This window comes from Pongo abelii, chromosome 9, assembly GCF_028885655.2.
Source record: "Pongo abelii isolate AG06213 chromosome 9, NHGRI_mPonAbe1-v2.0_pri, whole genome shotgun sequence".
Lineage (NCBI taxonomy): Eukaryota > Metazoa > Chordata > Mammalia > Primates > Hominidae > Pongo > Pongo abelii.
In genome coordinates, this window is record NC_071994.2 from 76,797,371 (window position 1) to 76,817,730 (window position 20,360).

Consider the following 20,360-nt stretch of genomic DNA (forward strand, 5'->3'; position numbering starts at 1 on the left):
TTACTCAGCAACGGCATAGAGGAGAGAAGAGGCTGGAAATTGGAAGTTGGACTTCTACAATGTTAGTGCTGGAATGGTCCTTTGAATTTATCTATTGTAGTGGTCTTACCTAGGAGTATTCATTAGAATTCTTATGGCACTAAAAAAAAAATACACATCCTGGTATCCCCCACCTGGGCTTCTGGGTTCACTAGATCTGAGGTGGGACCTTGATATATACAGGTGTTTCTGAGGTATGTCCCAGGTTGAGAACTGATGACTTTCTTTCTTTTTTTTTTTTTTTTTGTGAGTCAAAGATTTATTTCTTCATTTCTTGCATTTGAAATACTCTTCGATGACATCCTTGGCCTGAGACTCCTTGCCATAGTCCTTAACTACTACACAACTGCAACCAACCACTTTACAGGGTTTCCCCTCTCTGTCAATTTTACAGAGGCCTACCCATTCTCCTAGTTTCTTGTTGTCATCAACCTTAATTAGGTTGATTTGGTGTTCAGCACAAAGGGCCTCCACCAACTTGACATACATAGGCTCATCACAGTTGGATGCAAGCACACAAAGATGGGCTTGGCGCTTGTCTAAGACTTTGGCAGCTTCGCGAATTCCACATGCTAGGCCATCGTGGATGAGGGCGGTCTTCAGCACCTCTTGTAAAGCAGTATTAACGTTACACCTCCATTACACCTCCAGCAGCAATGCCTTCCTCGGCCATGGCGGTGGGTTACGGGTGAAGCTGAATCTTGAACGCACCTAAGCCTCCACCTCGCAGCGGCTGGGAAAGAGCGAGAACTGATGACTTTCAATACTCTTTTTTTTTTTTTTGAGATGGAGTCTTGCTCTGTCGCCCAGGCTGGAGAGCAGTGGTGCCATCTCGGCTTACTGCAACCTCCATCTTCTGGGTTCACGCCATTCTCCTGCCTCAGCCTCCCGAGTAGCTAGGACTACAGGTGCCCGCCACCACGCCTGGCTAATTTTTTGTATTTTTAGTAGAGACGGGGTTTCACCGTGTTAGCCAGGATGGTCTTGGTCTCCTGATCTCGTGATTTGCCTGCCTCAGCCTCCCAGAGTGCTGGGATTACAGGCGTGAGCCACAGCACCCGGCCTTCAATACTCTTGTTTTAAAGATGAGGAGATTGAGGCCCAGAGGGAAGTTAGCTGTTTGAAATCACACACTGAGTTAGAAGGGGCCAAGCCCAACCCCAGGTCTCCTGGCTTCTGGTCCAGTGCTATTCAGACCTCTTGCTTTTTCCCTCTGCTAAAGGAAATTTTCTATATTTATGTGTATCCAAGAAAGCATGCTATGTTTCTGTGGCTCAGCTCCTCCAACAGTAAACGGATTAAAAGATCCAAACCATCGAGAGTGAACAGCCTGCACAAATGGTCCCATTTCTAATGATGATTGGCTTGATCTCTGGATCACAGATCTCCTTTGTCAGAATCCGGGAAAAATGTCCTTGAGAACCTTAAGTTGGGTTGGAAGTGGGCAGGACCCATGGATAAAGGATAGCCTAGCCAAGGCCATACTTCTGTGTCTGGCAGGATTCTGTCTGGGTCTCTATGCAAACAGGTCTTTGTTTTAATCACTCATTGGCCTTTCTTCAACTCTTGACTGTCCTTTAGCCATCTGCTTCTTATCTTGGGAATCCATCTCCTTTTTTTCCCCCTGCTCTCTGAGTTAACCAATTACTTGGCACTGGATTGGTTTACCACTAGCTCTGGGCAATCTCATCAAAACCCAGGGCTTCTGATGCCTTCTATTATATTATGTTGATTTTTTTTTTTTTCGAGACAATGTCTCGTTCTGTCGTCCAGGTTGGAATGCAGTGGTGCCATCATGGCTCACTGCAGCCTTAACCTCATGGACTCCAGTGATCCTCCTGCCTCAGCCTCCTGAGTACAGGTGAGTGCCACCATGCCCAGCTAATTTCTGTATTTTTTGTAGAGATGGGGTTTCACCATGTTGCCCAGGCTGGTCTTTAACTCCTGAGCTCAAGCGATCTGCCTGCCTCATACTGCCAAAGTGCAGGCGTGAGCCACTGCCCCCAGCCTATGTTGCTTTTTTATTTTTCTCTCTTTACAAAACTCATGTTATCCTATAAAGGTTTCCACTAAGAAATGCCATTTATTTAATGCTTCCCATTCTTTTCCCTGCTCCAAATCTATCCTAGGGCAAAGAAAGCAAAGAATGGGAGAACTACTGTAGCAGAACCACCTTTCCATTAGAGAGGGGTCATTCTTTCTTCTGGAACCTCTGCATCCAGAAAGGGCGCTAGCATCAAAGTCCAAGCACCTCTCCCTAGCTCAAGCAGGAGAGACACGGTCAGAGCTGGCCTATAGGAAGCAACTCGAAGAGTGTGGAGGATGGATTAGAAGAGAGGTTGGGAGAGGGGAGACAATCAATCTATAGTAGCTACTGCAGTAATCTAGATGAGAGATGATTAGACCTGAATTGGGCAGTGGGAATGGGATGAAGAGGTGGGGAAATAGTCATTTTGATAGTGGAATTGACAGGACTAAATAACTGATGGTTTGTGGGAGATAAGGAAGAAGTTCAAGATGACTAGGTTTGGAGCTTGAGTACCTGGGAGGATGGGACCTTTAATAGAATGAAGGAAATAAGAAGAGCAGTTTTGAAAGGAGGATGGGAGACAGTGACATTAGTTTTGTACATGAGGAATGTAGGGATCTAAGAGGATGTTTCCATCAGGCAGTTGAATATGGAGGGCTGGACTCAGGAGGCCTGGGCTGCAGACAGCAATCTGGGAGCTCCCGAGGGAAGAAAATGTGGACCAGGGCAGCATGCAGAGTGAGAAGGGGACTGAGGCCTGAGCCTAGAGGAACACCCACATGGAAGCCCCAAACACGGGAGACTGAGAAGGAGCCAAGGGCCTGGGAAAAAACCAGGAAAGTGTGGTTTTACCAGCCAAGGGGGACAGTTTCAGGAAGGGACATGGGGAGAGAGGATGAGGAGGTAGGATTAAGAGGCTGCTCCTTTTGGCAGTTAGTTACCACGGTGGGCCTGGTTTCAGTCACAAAGCTACCCCCATCCTTAGGAGAGAGCTCAGGCCCTCATATCAAATGAACACTAAAGCAGGTTTCTGAGTAACTCACATATTCCCCACTCACTTTCTCCTCAGTTATCAAGGCATTACAGGATAAGTAAGTGTATCAAAGTTTAACATCGTTCAGAATTGCCAATAAAGCCCCTCAGTTCCCACCTCTTTCAGTTCAGTAAGAGGAAACTGCAAGGACTTTTCGAGAGTGCGGCTGATGACCGCATATATAAAGAATAACTAATAAATATTAATGAAGTATCCCCTCTGGCCAATCACGTCTGAGGAGAACACTCTTTGGGCTCACAGAAGCCTCGCCCCTCATGAATATGTAGATAGCACTGCCCACCGCGAACTGCCCCGCCCTCCACTCTTCTCCCTCGCAACCGACTCTCCCTTCAAACGGGAAACAAGATGGCGGCTGCAGGTCCGAGTACTCGGGCCTCTTCCGCGGCGGCAGCAGCCGCTCTGAGTCGGCGGGGCCGGCGGGGCCGCTGTGACGAGATGGCGGCAGCTAAGACTGGGGCTCCAGGCCCGGCTTCTGGACCTTCGCTGTTGGTGTTGTCGCCGCCGTTGCTGCAGCCGCCGCTGCCGCCGCGGCCGGAGGAATCGGGCTGCGCCGGGTGCCTGGAGCCCCCCGGGGAAGCAGCGGCCCTGCCGTGCGGCCACTCGCTTTGCCGAGGCTGCGCCCAACGCTCCGCCGACGCGGCGGGCCCGGGTTGCCCTCGCTGCCGCGCTCGCGGCCCAGGCTGGGCCCGCCGTCGGGCCCGCGACGACGGCCAGGCCGAATCAGAGGTGCTGGGCGAGTGCGCCCGCCGCAGCCAACCCCAGCGCTGCCGCCCGCGCCGGGACGGGGGCGCGGCTGCCGCGGGGCCCAGGCCAGAGCAGGAGCCGTGTGCCGCGCCTGCGGAGACAGGTGGAGATTCCCCACTTCCCCTTGGGGTCTGGAGCGAGGCCGAGCGCGCCCCGGCCCGGCCTGGTGAGGGGGTGGAGAGTCCCGGGCCCCATTCGGGCGGGTGTGGAGAGTTCTCGTGGGATTGGAACCCGGGCTCTACCCAGGTGCAGTGTGTTTGTGAATTTTGAACTTCAGAGTGAAGGACAGGCACGTTGCATGCGGAGGGGCGGTGAGGGCACCCTGTGCCTTACGTAAGTCCGAAGTTTGGAGGGAAACAATTGTTGGAACAAGTTAGGGGCAGGTTGGAATTGGTGTGTGGGAGTGGGAGGGGCCTTGGATCAGAGAAGTGCTTGGTTTAATGTTGCATGAAGAGTTTGGGGGTCATATTGCTTGGAGAGATGTGGCTCCTGGCCCTGAAAGGGTCAGTGAAGGGTGTGGAGAATCCGGAGTTTAGGGAACAGGTTGAATTTGAGGATGTGAAGGGAGCTTTTCAGACTCGAGAGCAGAGGGGGTTGGGAGCACACTTGTGCAGTTTTCATACATTTTGGAAAATGTATGCTTAGCACAGAACTTGGCACATAGTGAGGAAGCAATAAGTGACTGCCGTTTATATTTGTAATACTGGTACTACTAAGTCAGTAGTGCCCGACAAAAAAGCTGGCTTGGGTTTAAAAGTTTTGGAAACAAAGATTGGGTGGCAGGGGCTGCTTCTATCTCCTTGGCAGGGTGGGTTTCCTACTGGCTTGCTGGCAATTAAAAGTCTTTTGTAGGACTCTTGCCTTGAACTTCTTTCCCCTAACACCAGCAGCCTGCTGTTCCTCGATTCTGAGCTTTGAGATGGAAAGTGCCCTGTATAAAATAAGACTGTTATAACTTAGGATTCTTTTGGGGACACACCCAGTCAACATAACATCTGCAGCTCTGTTTGATAAAAAATGCTTACCTAGAATGAGATTTTCAAGAAACATAAATCACGAAAGGCCAGATATTTGCACCTTCTGTTTTGGGAATTCTGCCATGTGTTATTTTCGGTAAGGAAAGAGAGGCATTGCTTGTGTATACAAGTGCAGCTTCTAGAAACCACAGGTTCTAGAATGCACTCTGTTTTGATTCAAGCCGCCAGAGACACCTGTCACTGTCCTAGGATATTGGGCTATTTTATTCCTGGGGTTGAGGGGGACCTGCATCTTACTTTCTATGTTCCTTGTCACTCCCCCCACCTTTTTTTTTTTTTTTGAGACAGAGTCTCGCACTGTTGCCGGGGCTGGAGTGTAATGGTGTGATCTCGACTCACTGCAGCCTCTGCACACCACCCCCTCCGGTTCAAGCGATTCTCCTGCCTCAGCCTCCCGAGTAGCTGGGATTACAGGCGCCCACCACCACGCCCGGCTATTTTTTTTGTATTTTTAGTACAGATGAGGTTTCACTATGTTGGCCAGGCTGGTCTTGAACTCCTGACCTTGTGATCCGCCCGCCTTGGCCTCCCAATGTTTTTTTTTTTTTTGAGACTGATCTCACTCTGTCTCCCAGGCTGGAGTGCAGTGGCCAATCTCTCAGCTTACTGCAACCTCTGCCTCCCAGATTCAAGCGATTCTCCTGCCTCTGCTCAGTAGCTGGGACCACAGGCACGCGCCACCACGCCCTGCTAATTTTTGTAATTTTAGTAGAGACAGGGTTTCGCCATGTTGGCCAGACTGGTCTCGAACCCCTGGTGTCAAGTGATCCGCCCACTTCTGCCTCCCAAAGTGTTGGGATTACAGGCGTGAGCCACTGTGCTCAGCCCTCGTTATTCCTTTTAAGCTTCACAACATCCCTATGAGATAAGTACTTTTATTTCCGTTTTATAGATGAAACTGAGGTCCAGAGAGGTTAAGTAACTTGCCTAAGGGTGAAAACCCAATTCTATCCTATTCCTGCTCGAATCAGGGATGAAACGTCTTTATTTTTGTGGATGTGGTGTGATGGTTTCATATGCTACTTAATTTGCTTTATAGTCTGAGATTATGGTCACGATATAAGACAGTATTTCTCTGGTCTCTCTATTAGTAGTACTGATTATATGGCCACATAGAATAGAAATTTTCATTTTGATTTGTAAGCTTGGAGACCGTTGTGAAATACCAGTTCTGAATTTGAACCATGAGAGGAAGTTTGGCTTGATGATTTGTGCAAACTTTTTCCCTTGAAGATGTTTTTGTCATAAAATTTATCAGTGATTAAGGGAAATTATCTAAAATGAGATTTCAAATTAGAATCTATTGAGTCACTTAGTATTCATTAATTACTTTATGTGTTTATATGAGGACCAAAATGAAAAATGGTTTTCTTAAATGTTCTTGTTGTTGGATTGTTTCATATATATAGTTATGTGCTTATTCAGTTGAAGAATTTTAGAATACAAAAATATTGCCAAAAGGCTTAGGAAGTATCTTTTAGCTTCAGTGGGTTGTCTGATCCTCTTGAAGTTATATACAGTATTTTTAAATTAAAATTTTTAATAGGCAGTGCATTCACAGGATTCAAACAAAAATGTAACAAAGTACACAATGAAAAGATTCCCTTTGGCCAGGCGCAGTGGCTCACCCCTGTAATCCCAGCACTTTGGGAGGCCGAGGTGGGCGGATCACAAGGTCAAGAGATGGAGACCAGTCTGGCCAACATGGTGAAACCCTGTCTCTACTAAAAATACAAAAATTAGCTGGGCATGGTGGTGCGTGCCTGTAGTCCCAGCTACTTGGGAGACTGAGGCAGGAGAATCTCTTGAACCCAGGAGGCGGAGGTTGCAGTGAGCCAAGATCGCACCGCTGCACTCTAGCCTGTTGACAGAGGGAGACTCTGTCTTAAAAAAAAAAAAAAAAAGAGGAAAGAAAAGAAACGATTCTCTCTTACCCCCTTATTTCTCACTCCTGTCAAAGATTCTTGGGCTGGGCATGGTGGCTCATGCCTGTAAATCTAGCACTTTGGGAGGCTAAGGCGGGCGGATCACTTGAGGTCAGGAGTTCAAGACCAGCCTGGCTAACATGGTGAAACCTTGTCTCTACTAAAAATACAAAAATTAGCCAGGTGCGGTGGCACATGCCTGTAGTTCCAGCTACTGGGGAGGCTGAGGCAGGAGACTCGCTTGAACCTGGGAGGCATAGGCTACAGTGAGCTGACATCATGCCACTGCACTCCAGCCTGGTGGCAGAGCAAGACTCTGTCTCAAAAAAAAAAAAGATTCTTGTTTGTTCTTCCACAGTTTATGGATCTATCTACATGAAAATTCAAGTACACTTATTTTTTGCCATTTTTATACAAAAGGTTGTACATTATACACACTGTTCTGTAACTTGCTTTTTTTTTGGTTTAAGAATACATCATCAAAGTCCACAGCAGTATGTTGTATGGAATTTTACTGAATGGATATAGCATAATTAACCACCTATTGGTGGACATTTTGATTGTTTCCTGTCTTTTGCTATTATAAATAATTGTTTATAAAATCATTATGTAAATGCATATGTGCATTTTTATGGAGAAGTCACCAGTAGCTTTCACCAGAATCTGAACCATTATTTTATTTTATTTATTTATTTATTTATTTTTTGAGACGGAGTCTTGCTCTGTTGCCCAGGCTGGAGTGCAATGGCATGCTCTCAGCTCACTGCAACCTCCACCTCCCCGGTTCAAGCGATTCTCCTGTCTCAGCCTCCCAAGTAGCTGGGATTACAGGTGTACGCCACCACGCCTGCCTAATTTTGTATTTTTAGTAGAGACGGGGTTTCTCCATGTTGATCAGGCTGGTCTCAAACTCCTGATCTCAGGTGATCCACCCGCCTCGGCCTCCCAAAGTGGTGGGATTACAGGCGGTGAGCCACCGCGCCCAGCCTTGAACCATTGTTTTAATCTACATCTCTCATTCTGCAGAAGAGAAAACTGAGGCCCAGAACAGATAAGAGAGTAACAGTTTACATGAGTTAATAGTAGATGAAAAAGGGTCAACAGAAACAGCCTAATTCACAGTGAAATGTTCATAATAGCTTTAATAAGGAAAATTAATAATACCAGTTTTATAAATATTTACATTGTGCTTTTATGAGTGGAAACAGCAACAGGATTACTAGGTTGGCACAAAGGTAATTATGGTTTTTGCCATGACTTTCAATGGCAAAAACAGCAATTACTTTTGTACCAGCCTAATAGCAATTTTAGTAATATTCAGAGATATATTGCTTAGTTGTATTCTCATCACATAGTTGGATCAATTGGTAAAGGAAACATCAGGCCTGCTGGAAACGAAATTTTGTAGTAAACGCACTGGTATTTAAGTGAAGTTCTTAATTTTTTTTTTATTTTGTTGAAGTCCAGTGCCTCTTTAGGAATTGCTTTGTGGAAAAAGTGTAAAGAGTTTGTGTTTTCTTGAAAATTTTGGTTGCACTGGTGACATTTTTGTTCTTTGCCAGCTTTTTTGGCAAGCTTTAAGGTTCAGAACCTTAATGACCCCTGTGTACATGTTTTATTTAATTCTTCTATGCATTGACAGTTTGCTTTTGGATATAGTATCAGTTCTTGTTGATTTGTGAAACTGTGTGTAAAGGCTACATCAGTGATCATTTCAAAATGAACTCAGACTTCAACTTCATATTCTTTGAGGATCTGCAACTCGTTGTATATATTGACATATTAAATATTTGGACCATTTTGAGCAATATTCAGGAATTATGTAATATGTGTCTACTCTGTGCCAGGTCTTTGGGAAACATTAGTGAATGAAATATTAAAGATCTCTGTCTCATGGAGCTTATATTCTAAATTTAGAGACATTCCTTATCTGTTGATTTAAAAAACATACTTACCATTCAGGCTTACATAGGTAGATTTTGAACTATACATTGCAGCCACACTTAAGCTTCATTTAAAAATGATTAATGAATTTTAAGAATTCGTTTAGTCTGTTTGAAATCAAGGATAGTTATTCCAAATCATACTGCTTTTAGATTTGAAACCAAGACCTTTTTACTTTTTAGGATTCTTTTTCTTCGGCCATGGGTAATGACTGAAGAAAAGCTAGACAAAGGCTGGTGAATCTTTTAAATTGGTAGTTTAAATTTTTTTCTCTTCGTGGTGTTAAAAGTGCTTTTCAGAAATTGAATAGATAGGCCAGGCGTGGTGGCTCACATCTGTAATCCCAGCACTTTGAGAGGCAGAGGTGGGCGGATCACTTGTGGCCAGGAGTTCGAGACCAGCCTGGCCAACGTGGGGAAACCCCGTCTTTACTAAAAACACAAAAATTAGCCGGGCGTGGTGGTGCACGCTTATAGTCCCAGCTACCCAGGAGGCTGAGGCAGGAGATTCGCTTCAACCTGGGAGGCAGAGGTTGCAGTGAGCCGAGATTGCGCCACTGTACTCCAGTCTGGGTGACAGAGCGAGACTCTCTCTGAAAAACAAACAAACAAAACACGAAAATTGAATAGATAAAAAACAGTTGAATAGTGCCTCACTTATCCCTTCTCATCCCGTCTCAACTTCCCTGTTCACTTAGGGTTAACATTTCTGCATTTAAAAAATTTCCCCTTTCTGTGAAAAGCAAGTAGTTCTGGTTTATTACTCAGTTGACAGACAATGTTTGCTATGTGTGCAGCCTAAATTACATTTAGGACTAATGAATAATGAAACCATGTGATTGTAGTGCAAGAGGACAGGAATTCCCTAGTCTGTAAGGATTTGTTTAAAACATGTAAAATGACTCATTTCTTTATCCTTAATGACACATATCCGAGAATTTGAGAGCATCCTTAGGTGTTATACCAATACAGGAAACATTTGCCTTGTGCTAAGATGTTTTTTAAAGCTCTTGATGAGATTACATGCACTCTACCAACTAAACATTAATTACTGTTGAAGAATAGCTCCAATGTATAGAATTCAGGGTTGAACAGCAGGAATTTAGGAGGTATTTGTTTATTCATATTTTCACTCTCTATGTTACTTCTAGTTAATCCTGAAAGAGTTGCCTACCTTGAATTAATTTGTATCTGAGTTGGCTTGAGTATATGATGTAGGATATGTTTGTTAAATTTCATTCCACTAATTCAATGAGCATTTTGAGGGGTACACATTGTGCAAGATGATGCAATAAAAAAAGATGAATAAGACATGGTACCTTTTCTTTAAGACTCCACAGTGTGGTTGGGGAAACACATACTCAAATAACAATACAACGTGTTAAGTGAGGTAAACAGACAATGCTAACAGAGTAGAGGAATGGGCTGACTGACAATTTGGAGGAAGCCTGAGGAAGGCATTTGAATTGTATGTTGAAGAAAGAGTAGGAATTCATCAGATGAGGAAGGAGGGGATGTCCATTCCAGGTAGAAGAGCCTGCGTGTAGAAAGGCTTGAAAGTGCTTGGGATGTTCAGGGACTGACAAAAAGCTAAATATAGGTGGAGTGTGGACTGGAGTGGGGAAGTAGAGAAGAGACTGAAGAAGTTAGATCATGAAGACCATTGTGTATTAGGGTAAAAGAATTTTGGACTTTATCCTATAAAGCTCTTAAAGATTTTTAAGTGGTGGAATAACATAATGTGCTTTAGAAAGACAATATATATTGGTTGGAAGAGGAAAGATGTGAGTAGAAACTGGAGGCGGGGAGTTGTTAGGGGACTGTTTTAGTAGTTCAGGCAAGCGATGAAGAGGGCCTGGACCAAAGCATTGGCTGTGGCAGTGTTAACTTCAGTCATTGATTAATTTAGTAACCATTTGAGGGTCTTCTGTGTGCTAGGTCTAGGCGCTAGAGCTGCAAATAGAGGTAAAGCATGGTTCTGTCCCAAAGTGTAGTTGGGAAGATTGGGATATAAATATGCAACTGAAATGTGGTATTATAAGTATTATAATAGCTGTTATGCAAGATATAATTGTAGAAGGCAATATAGTATATATTAATAGAGCAGGCTAATAGAGGAAAATCTGGAGACAGACTACCTGGGTTCAAATTCTAGCTTTACTATTTATAGCTGTACGATATTGGACACTCTGTGTCTTAGTTTCTTCATTTGGAAAATGGGAATAGTAATAGTATTAAAATCATAAGGTTGTTGTTAAAGACTAAATGAATCATTACAATGCTTGGTATATAAAGAGCTAGGTCAACAAATGTAAGGTATTTTCACGAAGAAGATAATCTAGTTTGGATGGGTCAGGAATGGCTTCAGTGAATGCCAGACATTTGACCATCAGTATTCATTAGGTGGATGAGGTCAGAATAAAGATGAGAGAGGGAAATAGTACATTTAAAGGCATAGGAACATGAAACAAGGAGCGTTCTAGGGATTGTAAACAAGAGTGGTTAGAGTTTAGAGTGTATGTGGGAGAGTGGAAGCATGTGGGACTGCAGAAATTGGCAGTTGCTGAATAATAGTGGACTTTGAGTGCCATGCTAAGGAATGAGGATCCACTGAGGAGTTTCAAAGAGGAATTCATCTTTGAACTTTAGAGAGATCACTCCCATGGGAGTGTTGTAGCAAATAGATTGGAGAGCCCAAATTCTCTTTTTAGCAAGATGGCTAAAACTGACACAAATACTCAGAAAAACTGCATAATAAAGAACGACAATTCTTTTAAATGCATTCTTGAATATACAGGAAAGATAGGAAAATCTCTAGTTTCCAAAAACAAAAGTGGAACTACAGACCAAAACTGTGAGCCCAAAAGCTGCATAATAAAGAGCGACAATTCTTTTAAATGCATTCTTGAATATACAGGAAAGATAGGAAAATCTCCAGTTTCCAAAAACAAAACAAAAATGGAACTACAGCCCAAAACTGTAAGCCCTTGAACCTATGCTGTATTGCCCTGGAGCAGAGTGAGAAGTGTGGAGATGGATTATTTCAGGTGTTCTCTTCCTAGCAGGTTGAGTTTTACCATATGCAAAAAGGAATCAGAACTAAGATTTCTGCATAAAGCTGAGATTTTTGATGTGCTGCACTCTAGGTGAAAGGGTGAGCTAGAAAAAAAAATCTTCCCTATTACACAAGGAGATGACAAGAAATCTTGTCTTGATTTGCTTGAGCTCTATGCAAAGAGAAAATGAAAAAAGTTTGCCTGAGAAATTGAAGCACAAGATCTATACTTTGCTTACATTTGGGAATGGGTTTATATTATATGGCTCAGAAGTTAATATACAAACAGGCTTGAAGCTAGTGAGACGGGAAAAGACTCTGAGAGGTACGTCCATACCTTAGACCTCAAGGGATTCTTACAGAAGAAATAAGCCCAACTGAAGATGAACTTATGATTAAAAATGACACATGAGGAAATGGCTTTATACCACAAATGAGAGTCAGCAGATAGAACAAGCAGGAGGATTATAGCTCCAAGAACTCGGATAAGGGAGTGACAATTTGAGAGATAATTTAAATTAGCATATTTTAAGTGGCTAAAGAATTGATATCCCAAGAAATGAATAAAGCATTATGAAACAGGCACATTTGAAAAAGAATGAAACATAATGAAAAATGTAGTCATTGAGGTTAAAAATCTCAGTAAATAAGTTAAACAATAGTTTACACAGATGAAGAGAGATTAGTAAGGTGGGACATAGACATGAGGAAATTCTCAAGAATACAAATAAAGGAAAATATGAAAGAAGGCGAAGAAAAAGGAAAAGGACAAATCAAGAAGATCCAACATGTAGTAGTACTTCCAGGAGAAAAAAAAATATGGAGGAGATGTGGAATTTGAAAAGAAGATGACTTGAGAATTTTTTAGAATTAGTAAAAAGTCCTGAATCCTTAGGTTCGAGGCTCATGAGGCCCTAGCAAGAGGTTTTTTGTTTTTGTTTTGAGACAAGGTCTTGCTCTGTAGCTCAGGCTTGAGTACAATGGTGTGATCATAGCTTGCTGCAGCCTTGACGTCCCAGGCTCAACTGATCCTCCCACATTGGCCTCCCAAACTGTTGGCATTACAGGCGTGAGCCACTGCACCCGGTACCTAGCAAGAATTAACAACAGAAAAGCAGCAACAAAACACCACAACTAAACACATTGCAGTGAAACTTCAGAACACCAAAGACTATTAAGTATAACCAAAAAGGAAAGACAAAGGAGCAATAATCAGACTGAGAGCATATATCTTTTAACCTACAAGAGAGACCAGAAGAAAATTGAATAATTTCTTCAGCCTTGAGAGAGATCTGAATTTCATACTCAGGTGAGTTATTCAAGAGTAAGGGCGCTGGGTGCAGTAGCACACGCCTATAGTCCCAGCACTTTGGGAGGCTGAGGTGGGCGGATCGCCTGAGGTCAGGAGTTCAAGACCAGCCTGACTAACATGTTGAAACCCTGTCTCTACTAAATACAAAAAATTACCTGGGTATGGTGGTGCATGCCTGTAATCATTGGGAGGCTGAGGCAGGAGAATCACTGAACTCAGGAGGCGGTGAGCCAAAATCGTACCATTGCACTCCAGCCTGGGCAACCATGAGCAAAACTCCATCTCAAAAAAAGAAAAAAGTAAGGGCAAAAATAAAAATATTTTCAGACAGGAAAAAGAATTTACCACACTGTTTCTAAAAGAACTTATTATAAACCTAAAGCATATAGTGCAGGAAGAAAGAAATGTAACTTAGGGGAGAAAGTAGGATATAAGAAGTTGTGATGAAGAAAGAAGTCAGTAGGTGGACTAAGCCAGTGTTGACTGTATAAAACAAAATAATTATGATTTGTAGGGGCTAAAACCAAGGTAAAAGTAAAATACTAGGCAAGGATAAAATGTAAGTGGGGAGAAAAGTGATTCTCATTACAGATTTCTAAAGTTCTGTCTATACGTAACATAGTTCAATAGGAAGATAGAGATATTGATCAACTTTAGGCTTTAAATCAGATGCACATTAAACATTTACAGGTAGACTGGATGCGGTGGTTCATGCCTAATCTCAGCACTTTGGGAGGCCGAGGTGGGAGGATCATTTGAGTCCAGGAGTTTGAGACCAGTCTGGGCAAAAAAATGAGACCCTGTCTCTACTAAAAATCAAGTTAGCCAGATGTGGTGGTGTGCACCTGTGGTCCCAGCAATACAGGAGGCTGAGGTAGGAGGACTGCTTGAGCCCAGGAGGTCGAGACTGCAGTAAGCTGTGTTCGTGTCACTGTACTCCAACCTAGGTGACAGAGCGAGATCCTGTCTCAACGAATGGGGTTAATCCTGAAAAGAAATACAATATATAACTTGATCTCTACACATATGTAGAACCATACACTTAAATTAGAGAACATGCATCCTTTTTAAACAAATACGCAACATTTATGTAATTTTCCTAGATTCATTTAGGCACAAAGGAAGTTTCGACAAATATGAAAGATATATAAGCCATCTTATGTGACTGTAGTATAATAAAATTAGAAATTAATAGTGAAAATATAACCAATTCCCCCTCCAATCCATGTTTGGAAATTGAAAAAAACAAAATTTAAATAACATGTGGGTAAAGAACAAAACCGGCCGGGTGCAGTGGCTCACACCTGCAATCCCAGCACTTTGGGAGGCCAAGGCGGGTGGATCACCTGAGGTCAGGAGTTTGAGACCAGCCTGGCCAACATGGTGAAACCCCGTCTCTACTAAAAATACAAAAAATTAGCCAAGTGTGGTGGCAGGTGCCTGTAATCCCAGCTACTTGGGAGGCTGAGGCAGGAGAATCGCTTGAACCCGGGATGTGGAGGTTACAGTGAGCTGAGATTGCGCCATTGCACTCCAGCCTGGGCAACAACCGCAGCCTGGGCAACATCTCAAAAACAAAACAAAAAACAAAAAAAGAACCCAAAACCAAGTGGGCAACTGAAGAAGTTAAAAAAAGTAACAGCAGATTAAACCCAAAGGAAGTAGAAGATAGGAAAGAATAAAGAGCAGAAATTAATGGAATAGAAAACAAAAGAATTAGCAAGGCCAAAATCTAATTCATTGAAAAGATTAAGATCTATAACCCTAACCTCTGGCAAGATTGATCAAAGAAAAGGCATAAATGTTAGGAATGAAAAAGGGAATACAACTACAGATATAATGAAGATTTTAAAAAACCTGTAAATACAGAATATGGAAAACTTTCTGCCCATGAATTTGAAAAATTGGATAAAATAGTTTTGTGGAAAAGTGTAACATGGCAGCTGACTCAAGAATAAATAGAAAGTATGACTAGAAATGTAACTAATTAACAGAGTAAAATCTCCCCACTAAGCAATACCATCGTGTGGACACAATGAGCAAAATGCAGAACACGGGAAAACTGGGACAAATGGCCCACTTTCTTCCACAAATAAATTAGGAAAAAAGCAACAGAGGGGCGACTCATGGATTAAAAGATACAATCAGTTTAAGTGTATGAACTTACTTGGATCCTGATTTGAAAAAACTGTATGAAAACATTTGATGAGAATTTGGATGCCGGCTGGATATTTGTTGGTATTAAAGACTTATATTTTTAGTGTGACAATAGTTTTCTGGTTATATATTTTAAAATAATCCTTCTCTTAGGGAGATGTTAAAAATATTTATAGCTAAGATGATATGATGTCTGGGATTTGCTTCAAAATAACTTCAAATTTGTTCCAGGAGATAGGGAGCAGGTATTGATTAGGGGAGGATAGAAAATAAGATTGCTAATGATTGATTGCTGAAGCTGGATGATTTGTGGTAGTTCATTATACTGGTTTCTCTAATAATATATTTGAAACTTTTCCATAAAAAAAGCAAGAAGAAATTCTGTCCATTGAAGACGTACCAGGCACAGATGGTTTTATAGGTTACCCAAATATTGAAGGATGAATGGTTCTAGGGAATATAAAATGTTTCCAGATTTGTTTTGGGGGCTTTTACAACTTGATAACAAAATCACACAAGTCAACAAAATCATACAAGATAACAAAATCACACAAGAACTGTATGAGAAAGGAAAAGTACAGGCCACTCTCATGAACACAGATTTTTATTTTTTATCTTTTTATTTCTTTTTTTCTATTTTTTGTGGAGATGGGGGTCTCACTATATTGCCCAGGCTGGTCTTAACTTCTGACCTCAAGCGATCCTCCTGCTTCTGCTTCCCAAAGTGCTGAGATTATAGGCTGAATCACTATACCTGGCATGAACACAGATTTTTAAAATCTCAGGTGAAACATAGACTGAATCGAGTAGTATATTTTTTAAAAATCACAACCAAGTAGCAGTTATTCAAAGAATAAGAGTTTGGCTTAACATTAAAAATCTAATGTAATTCCCCATATTAGCAAACTAAAGGAGAGTAAAACTATATGGTCATTGCAATAGATGGCTCAAAAAAGCATTTGACAAAATTTTTCATTTATTATTTAAAAAAAGCTAGAACATGTGGAATAGGAGAAAGTTTTTTTTTTTTTAATTTTTATTTTTTTGAGGCAGAGTCTCACTCTGTCACCCAGACTGGAGTTCAGTGGCGTGATTTTGGCTCACTGCAAACTCCACCTGCCAGGTTCAAGCCTCCCGAGTAGCTGGGACTACAGGCACGGGCCACGACGTCTGGATAATTCTTTTTTATTTTTATTTTTATTTATTTTTTGAGACGGAGTCTCGCTCTGTCGCCCAGGCTGGAGTGCAGTGGCGCAATCTTGGCTCACTGCAACCTCCGTCTCCTGGGTTCACGCCATTCTCCTGCCTCAGCCTCCTGAATAGCTTGGACTACAGGTGCCCGCCACCATACTTGGCTAATTTTTTGTTTTTTTTTTTAGTAGAGACAGGGTTTCACCGTGTTAGCCAGGATGGTCTCAATCTCCTGACCTCGTGATCCGCCCACTTCGGCCTCCCAATTCTCTTCTATTTTTTAAAAATAGAGATGGGGTTTCACTATGTTGCCAGGGGAGGTCTTGAACTCCTGGCTTCAGGATATCCCCCTGCCTTGGCCTGTCCAAGGTGTTGAGATTACAAGTGTGAGCCACTGTGCCCAGCCACTGTCTTTGCATTTAAAGTGGAATTTATCAATAAGGATGATTAGAGGCCAAGAATAGTCAAGACCATTTTGAAGAACATGATGGGTGGATTTGCTTTCTGAAATATCAAGCTGTTTAAAGCCATGTTAATTAAGACAGTGAGGTATTGGTATCATGGTGGTTGAATAATTAATGTTAAAATTAAAGAGCATAGAAACATGCCCTCATATATTTAAATTTGGTGGATAATGGGTGGCCATTACAAATCACTGGGGTAAAAGTGTCATTTTTACTTGTCATGGGTAGTTAGCTAACCTTACAGAAAACAAGAAAAAAATAGATCTTTAGCACCATATACAAAAAATTATTTGTAGAGCCAGGCATGGTGGCTCACGCCTGTAATCCCAGCACTTCGGGAGGCTGAGGTGGGCGGATCACTCAAGGTCAGGAGTTTGCGACCAGCCTGGCCAACATGGGGAAACCCCGTCTCTACTAAAAATACAAAAATTAGCCAGGCGTGATGGCGCATGCCTGTAGTCCCAGCTACTCAGGAGGCTGAGACAGGAGATTCTCTTTAACCCGGGAAGCGGAGGCTGTAGTGAGCTGAGATCATGCCACTGCACTGCAGCCTGGGTGACAGAGCTAGACTCTGTCTCAAAAAAAAAAAAAAAAAGGTTGTAAATGGATTAAAGGCCAAACTGTAAAACTTAGAAAATGCTAGGACTATCTCTATGAAAATGGAGGAGAGAAGGGCTTTCAAACAAACAAAAAACATAAAGATTGATAATTTGACCACATTAAAGTTAAACATTGGGCCAGGCATGGTGGCTCATGCCTATAATCCCAGGATGTTGGGAGGTTGAGGTGAGAGGATTGCTTGAGGCCAGGAGTTCAACACCAGCCTTGGCAACATAGGGAGACCTTGTCTCTACAAAAAAATATAAAAATTTAGGCAGGCATGGTGGGGTGTGCCTGTAGACCCAGCTATTCAGGAGGCTGAGGTGGAAGAATACTTTGAGTCCAGGAGTTTCGGGCTGTAGTGAGCACTCTAGCCTGGGTGACCGAAGCGAGACCCTGCCTCAAAAGAAACAGAAAACAAAACAAACACACCAGAAACAGAAAAAGAGATTAAGTAAGAAGACCAGCCAGAGGCTGGGAGAAGATATTTGCAGTGAAATAACTGACAAAAGATTGATATCCAACATATATGAACTACAAATCACTATGATGACAGATACCTAATTAGAAAAATGGTGAGAAGATTTGAATAGGCATTTCTTAGAAGAAGGAAACTGAAAGGCTGGTAAACATCTGGAATGATACGCAACATCATTAGCAATCAGGGAAATGCAAATTAAACCAGTGATGAGATGCCATCAAACTGCTGTAATTTGTAATTGATTAATTATAATTAATGAGCACCTATATACTGCTGGAGGAGTATAAGTTGCCACACAACCACGTTGGAGAGCAGTTTGGCCATATCTAGTAAGGCTGAAGAGATAGATCCCTTGCTATGCAGAGATTCCATTAATAGGTGTGTGCCATAGTGAAACTCTTGTGTACATATGCACACACAATGATGCTGACATTACAGCACGGTAGTACTAGAAAATGTAGTAACAGTTGTCTTTGATAGGAGAAGGGATAAATTAGTTTCTACAGCTGTTTGAATGAATGAACTGGGTATATATCAACATGGATAAATCTGGAAAAAATATTTGCAAAAGGAAAAGTTGCAAAAGAATATGTATCCTTTGATGCCATTTATATAAGTAAAAGTACGGAAGGTAGGAGTCATTTCAATAGCTTGAGTGAGAAATGAAGAAACAATCAGCCAATGTAGACTCTACTCTCCTTGTACCCCCCAACAAGGTCTCCCTCTGACATCCAGGCTGGAGTTCAGTGATGAAATCATGGCACACTACAGCTTCTACTTTTCAGGCTCAAGCGATCCTCCCACCTCCAAAGTAACTGGGACTACAGGCATGTGCCACCATGCCCAACTAATTTTTTGTATTTTTAGTACTATACAGGGTCTCACCATGTTGCCCAGGTTGGTCTTGAACTCCTGGGTTCAAGCAATCCTCCTGCCTCAGTCTCTCAAAGTGCTGGGATTACAAGTGTGAGCCACCATGCCTGGCTTTAGACTACTGTTTCAGAGTTTGATAATGGAAGGAAATAGAGTGCATGAAAAAGGGAAAGTACAATTGTAAGAACCAGGAGCAGAACAGATTTTACTCAGAATTTGAATTCAGGACACTCTTGGAGAGCCCATTCCTGGGCCTTGGGCAGAACTTGAGAATCTAAGCGATAGCCATCATATTTCTTTTTTGATGTATACTGCAGGAACAGTAAGCTAACAGTTTGCTTATAAATTGCCACTAGCTTTTCAAGGGGCTGGAAATATTTATCTCATCTTGGTGGAAAGCACGTTATGGATATAAGAATTATAATTCATAGGAGAAGGTAGAGGCCAGGCTTAGTATTACTGAGGCCATTTGTTCATTTTAGCTGTAGATATGAAAGATATCCCCCAAACTGTTAAATTGTGGGGATACATGGTTACTGACATCTAAACATATCTACCAGTAGCTCTTTATTTTTTTCAAAATAACAGCTTGCAGTTCCTCCATGAATAATATACATGAGTATGTTTATTTCCTGTGTTACACAGTACTTGGCATACGTTTAGCCTCTTGGCTAGTGTGTTTTCATTAGATAAATGACTAGGAAGAACAGAATTCTGTAATAAATGTATTAAATCAGTATGTTTTAACCTTACAATTGCAGGTTTCTCTTACCCGTTATTTCTTCCTGTTTTTGCACGTTACCACGTGCATTTTTTGTTTTGTTTTGTTTTTGTTTTTTTTTGAGATGGAGTCTTGCTCTGTTGCTTAGGCTGGAGTGCAGTGGCACAATCTCGGCTCACTACAACTTCTGCCTCCGGGGTTCAAGTGATTCTCCTGCCTCAGCCTCCCGAGTAGCTGGGATTACAGGCCCGTGCCCCCATGTCTGGCTAATTTTTTTTATTTTTAGTAGAGACAGGATTTCACCGTGTTGGCCAGGCTGGTCCCAAACTCTTGACCTCAGGTAATCCCCCTGCCTCGACCTCTCAAAGTGCTGGGATTACAGGCGTGAACCACTGTGCCCGGCCTCCATGTGCATTTTTGATACTTAGTCATACTAACATTAAGGTTACTGGTTGGGGAAATACTAGTTGTAGTAATTTTTTTTGCCATCACTTAAAGTAGATTTGGGCTAGTTTTATATAGTCTTGGACTTGGCTTGCTTTTGCGTCTTTGGCTGTGTCTACTACAGATTGAACATCCCTAATTGAAAATCTGAAATCCAAAATGTGCCAAAAATCTGAAACTATAAGTGCTGACATGACATGACAAGTGGAAAATTCTACATATAAGTACTTAACACAGACTTTGTTTTATGCACAAAACTATTTTAATTATTAACTGGTCACTGTTATGGCT

At 42.2% G+C, this 20,360-nt stretch overlaps 1 protein-coding gene and 1 pseudogene across 2 annotated transcripts in view; one reads left to right on the plus strand and one right to left on the minus strand.

The window, feature by feature from the left end:
• Positions 1-260: 260 nt before the first annotated feature.
• Positions 261-754, minus strand: LOC129056910 (small ribosomal subunit protein eS12-like; annotated as a pseudogene).
• A 2,670-nt stretch (positions 755-3,424) lies between these two features.
• Positions 3,425-20,360, plus strand: part of RNF169 (ring finger protein 169) — an 87,577-nt gene continuing 70,641 nt past the window's right edge. The window contains exon 1 of one of the 2 annotated variants that reach the window (XM_054524830.2): positions 3,425-4,032. In XM_054524830.2, the coding sequence (XP_054380805.1) occupies positions 3,468-4,032 (565 nt within the window). In that variant the 5' untranslated portion in view covers positions 3,425-3,467. The remainder of the gene's footprint in view (positions 4,033-20,360) is intronic. The other variant, XM_024255113.3, reaches the window with a different exon arrangement.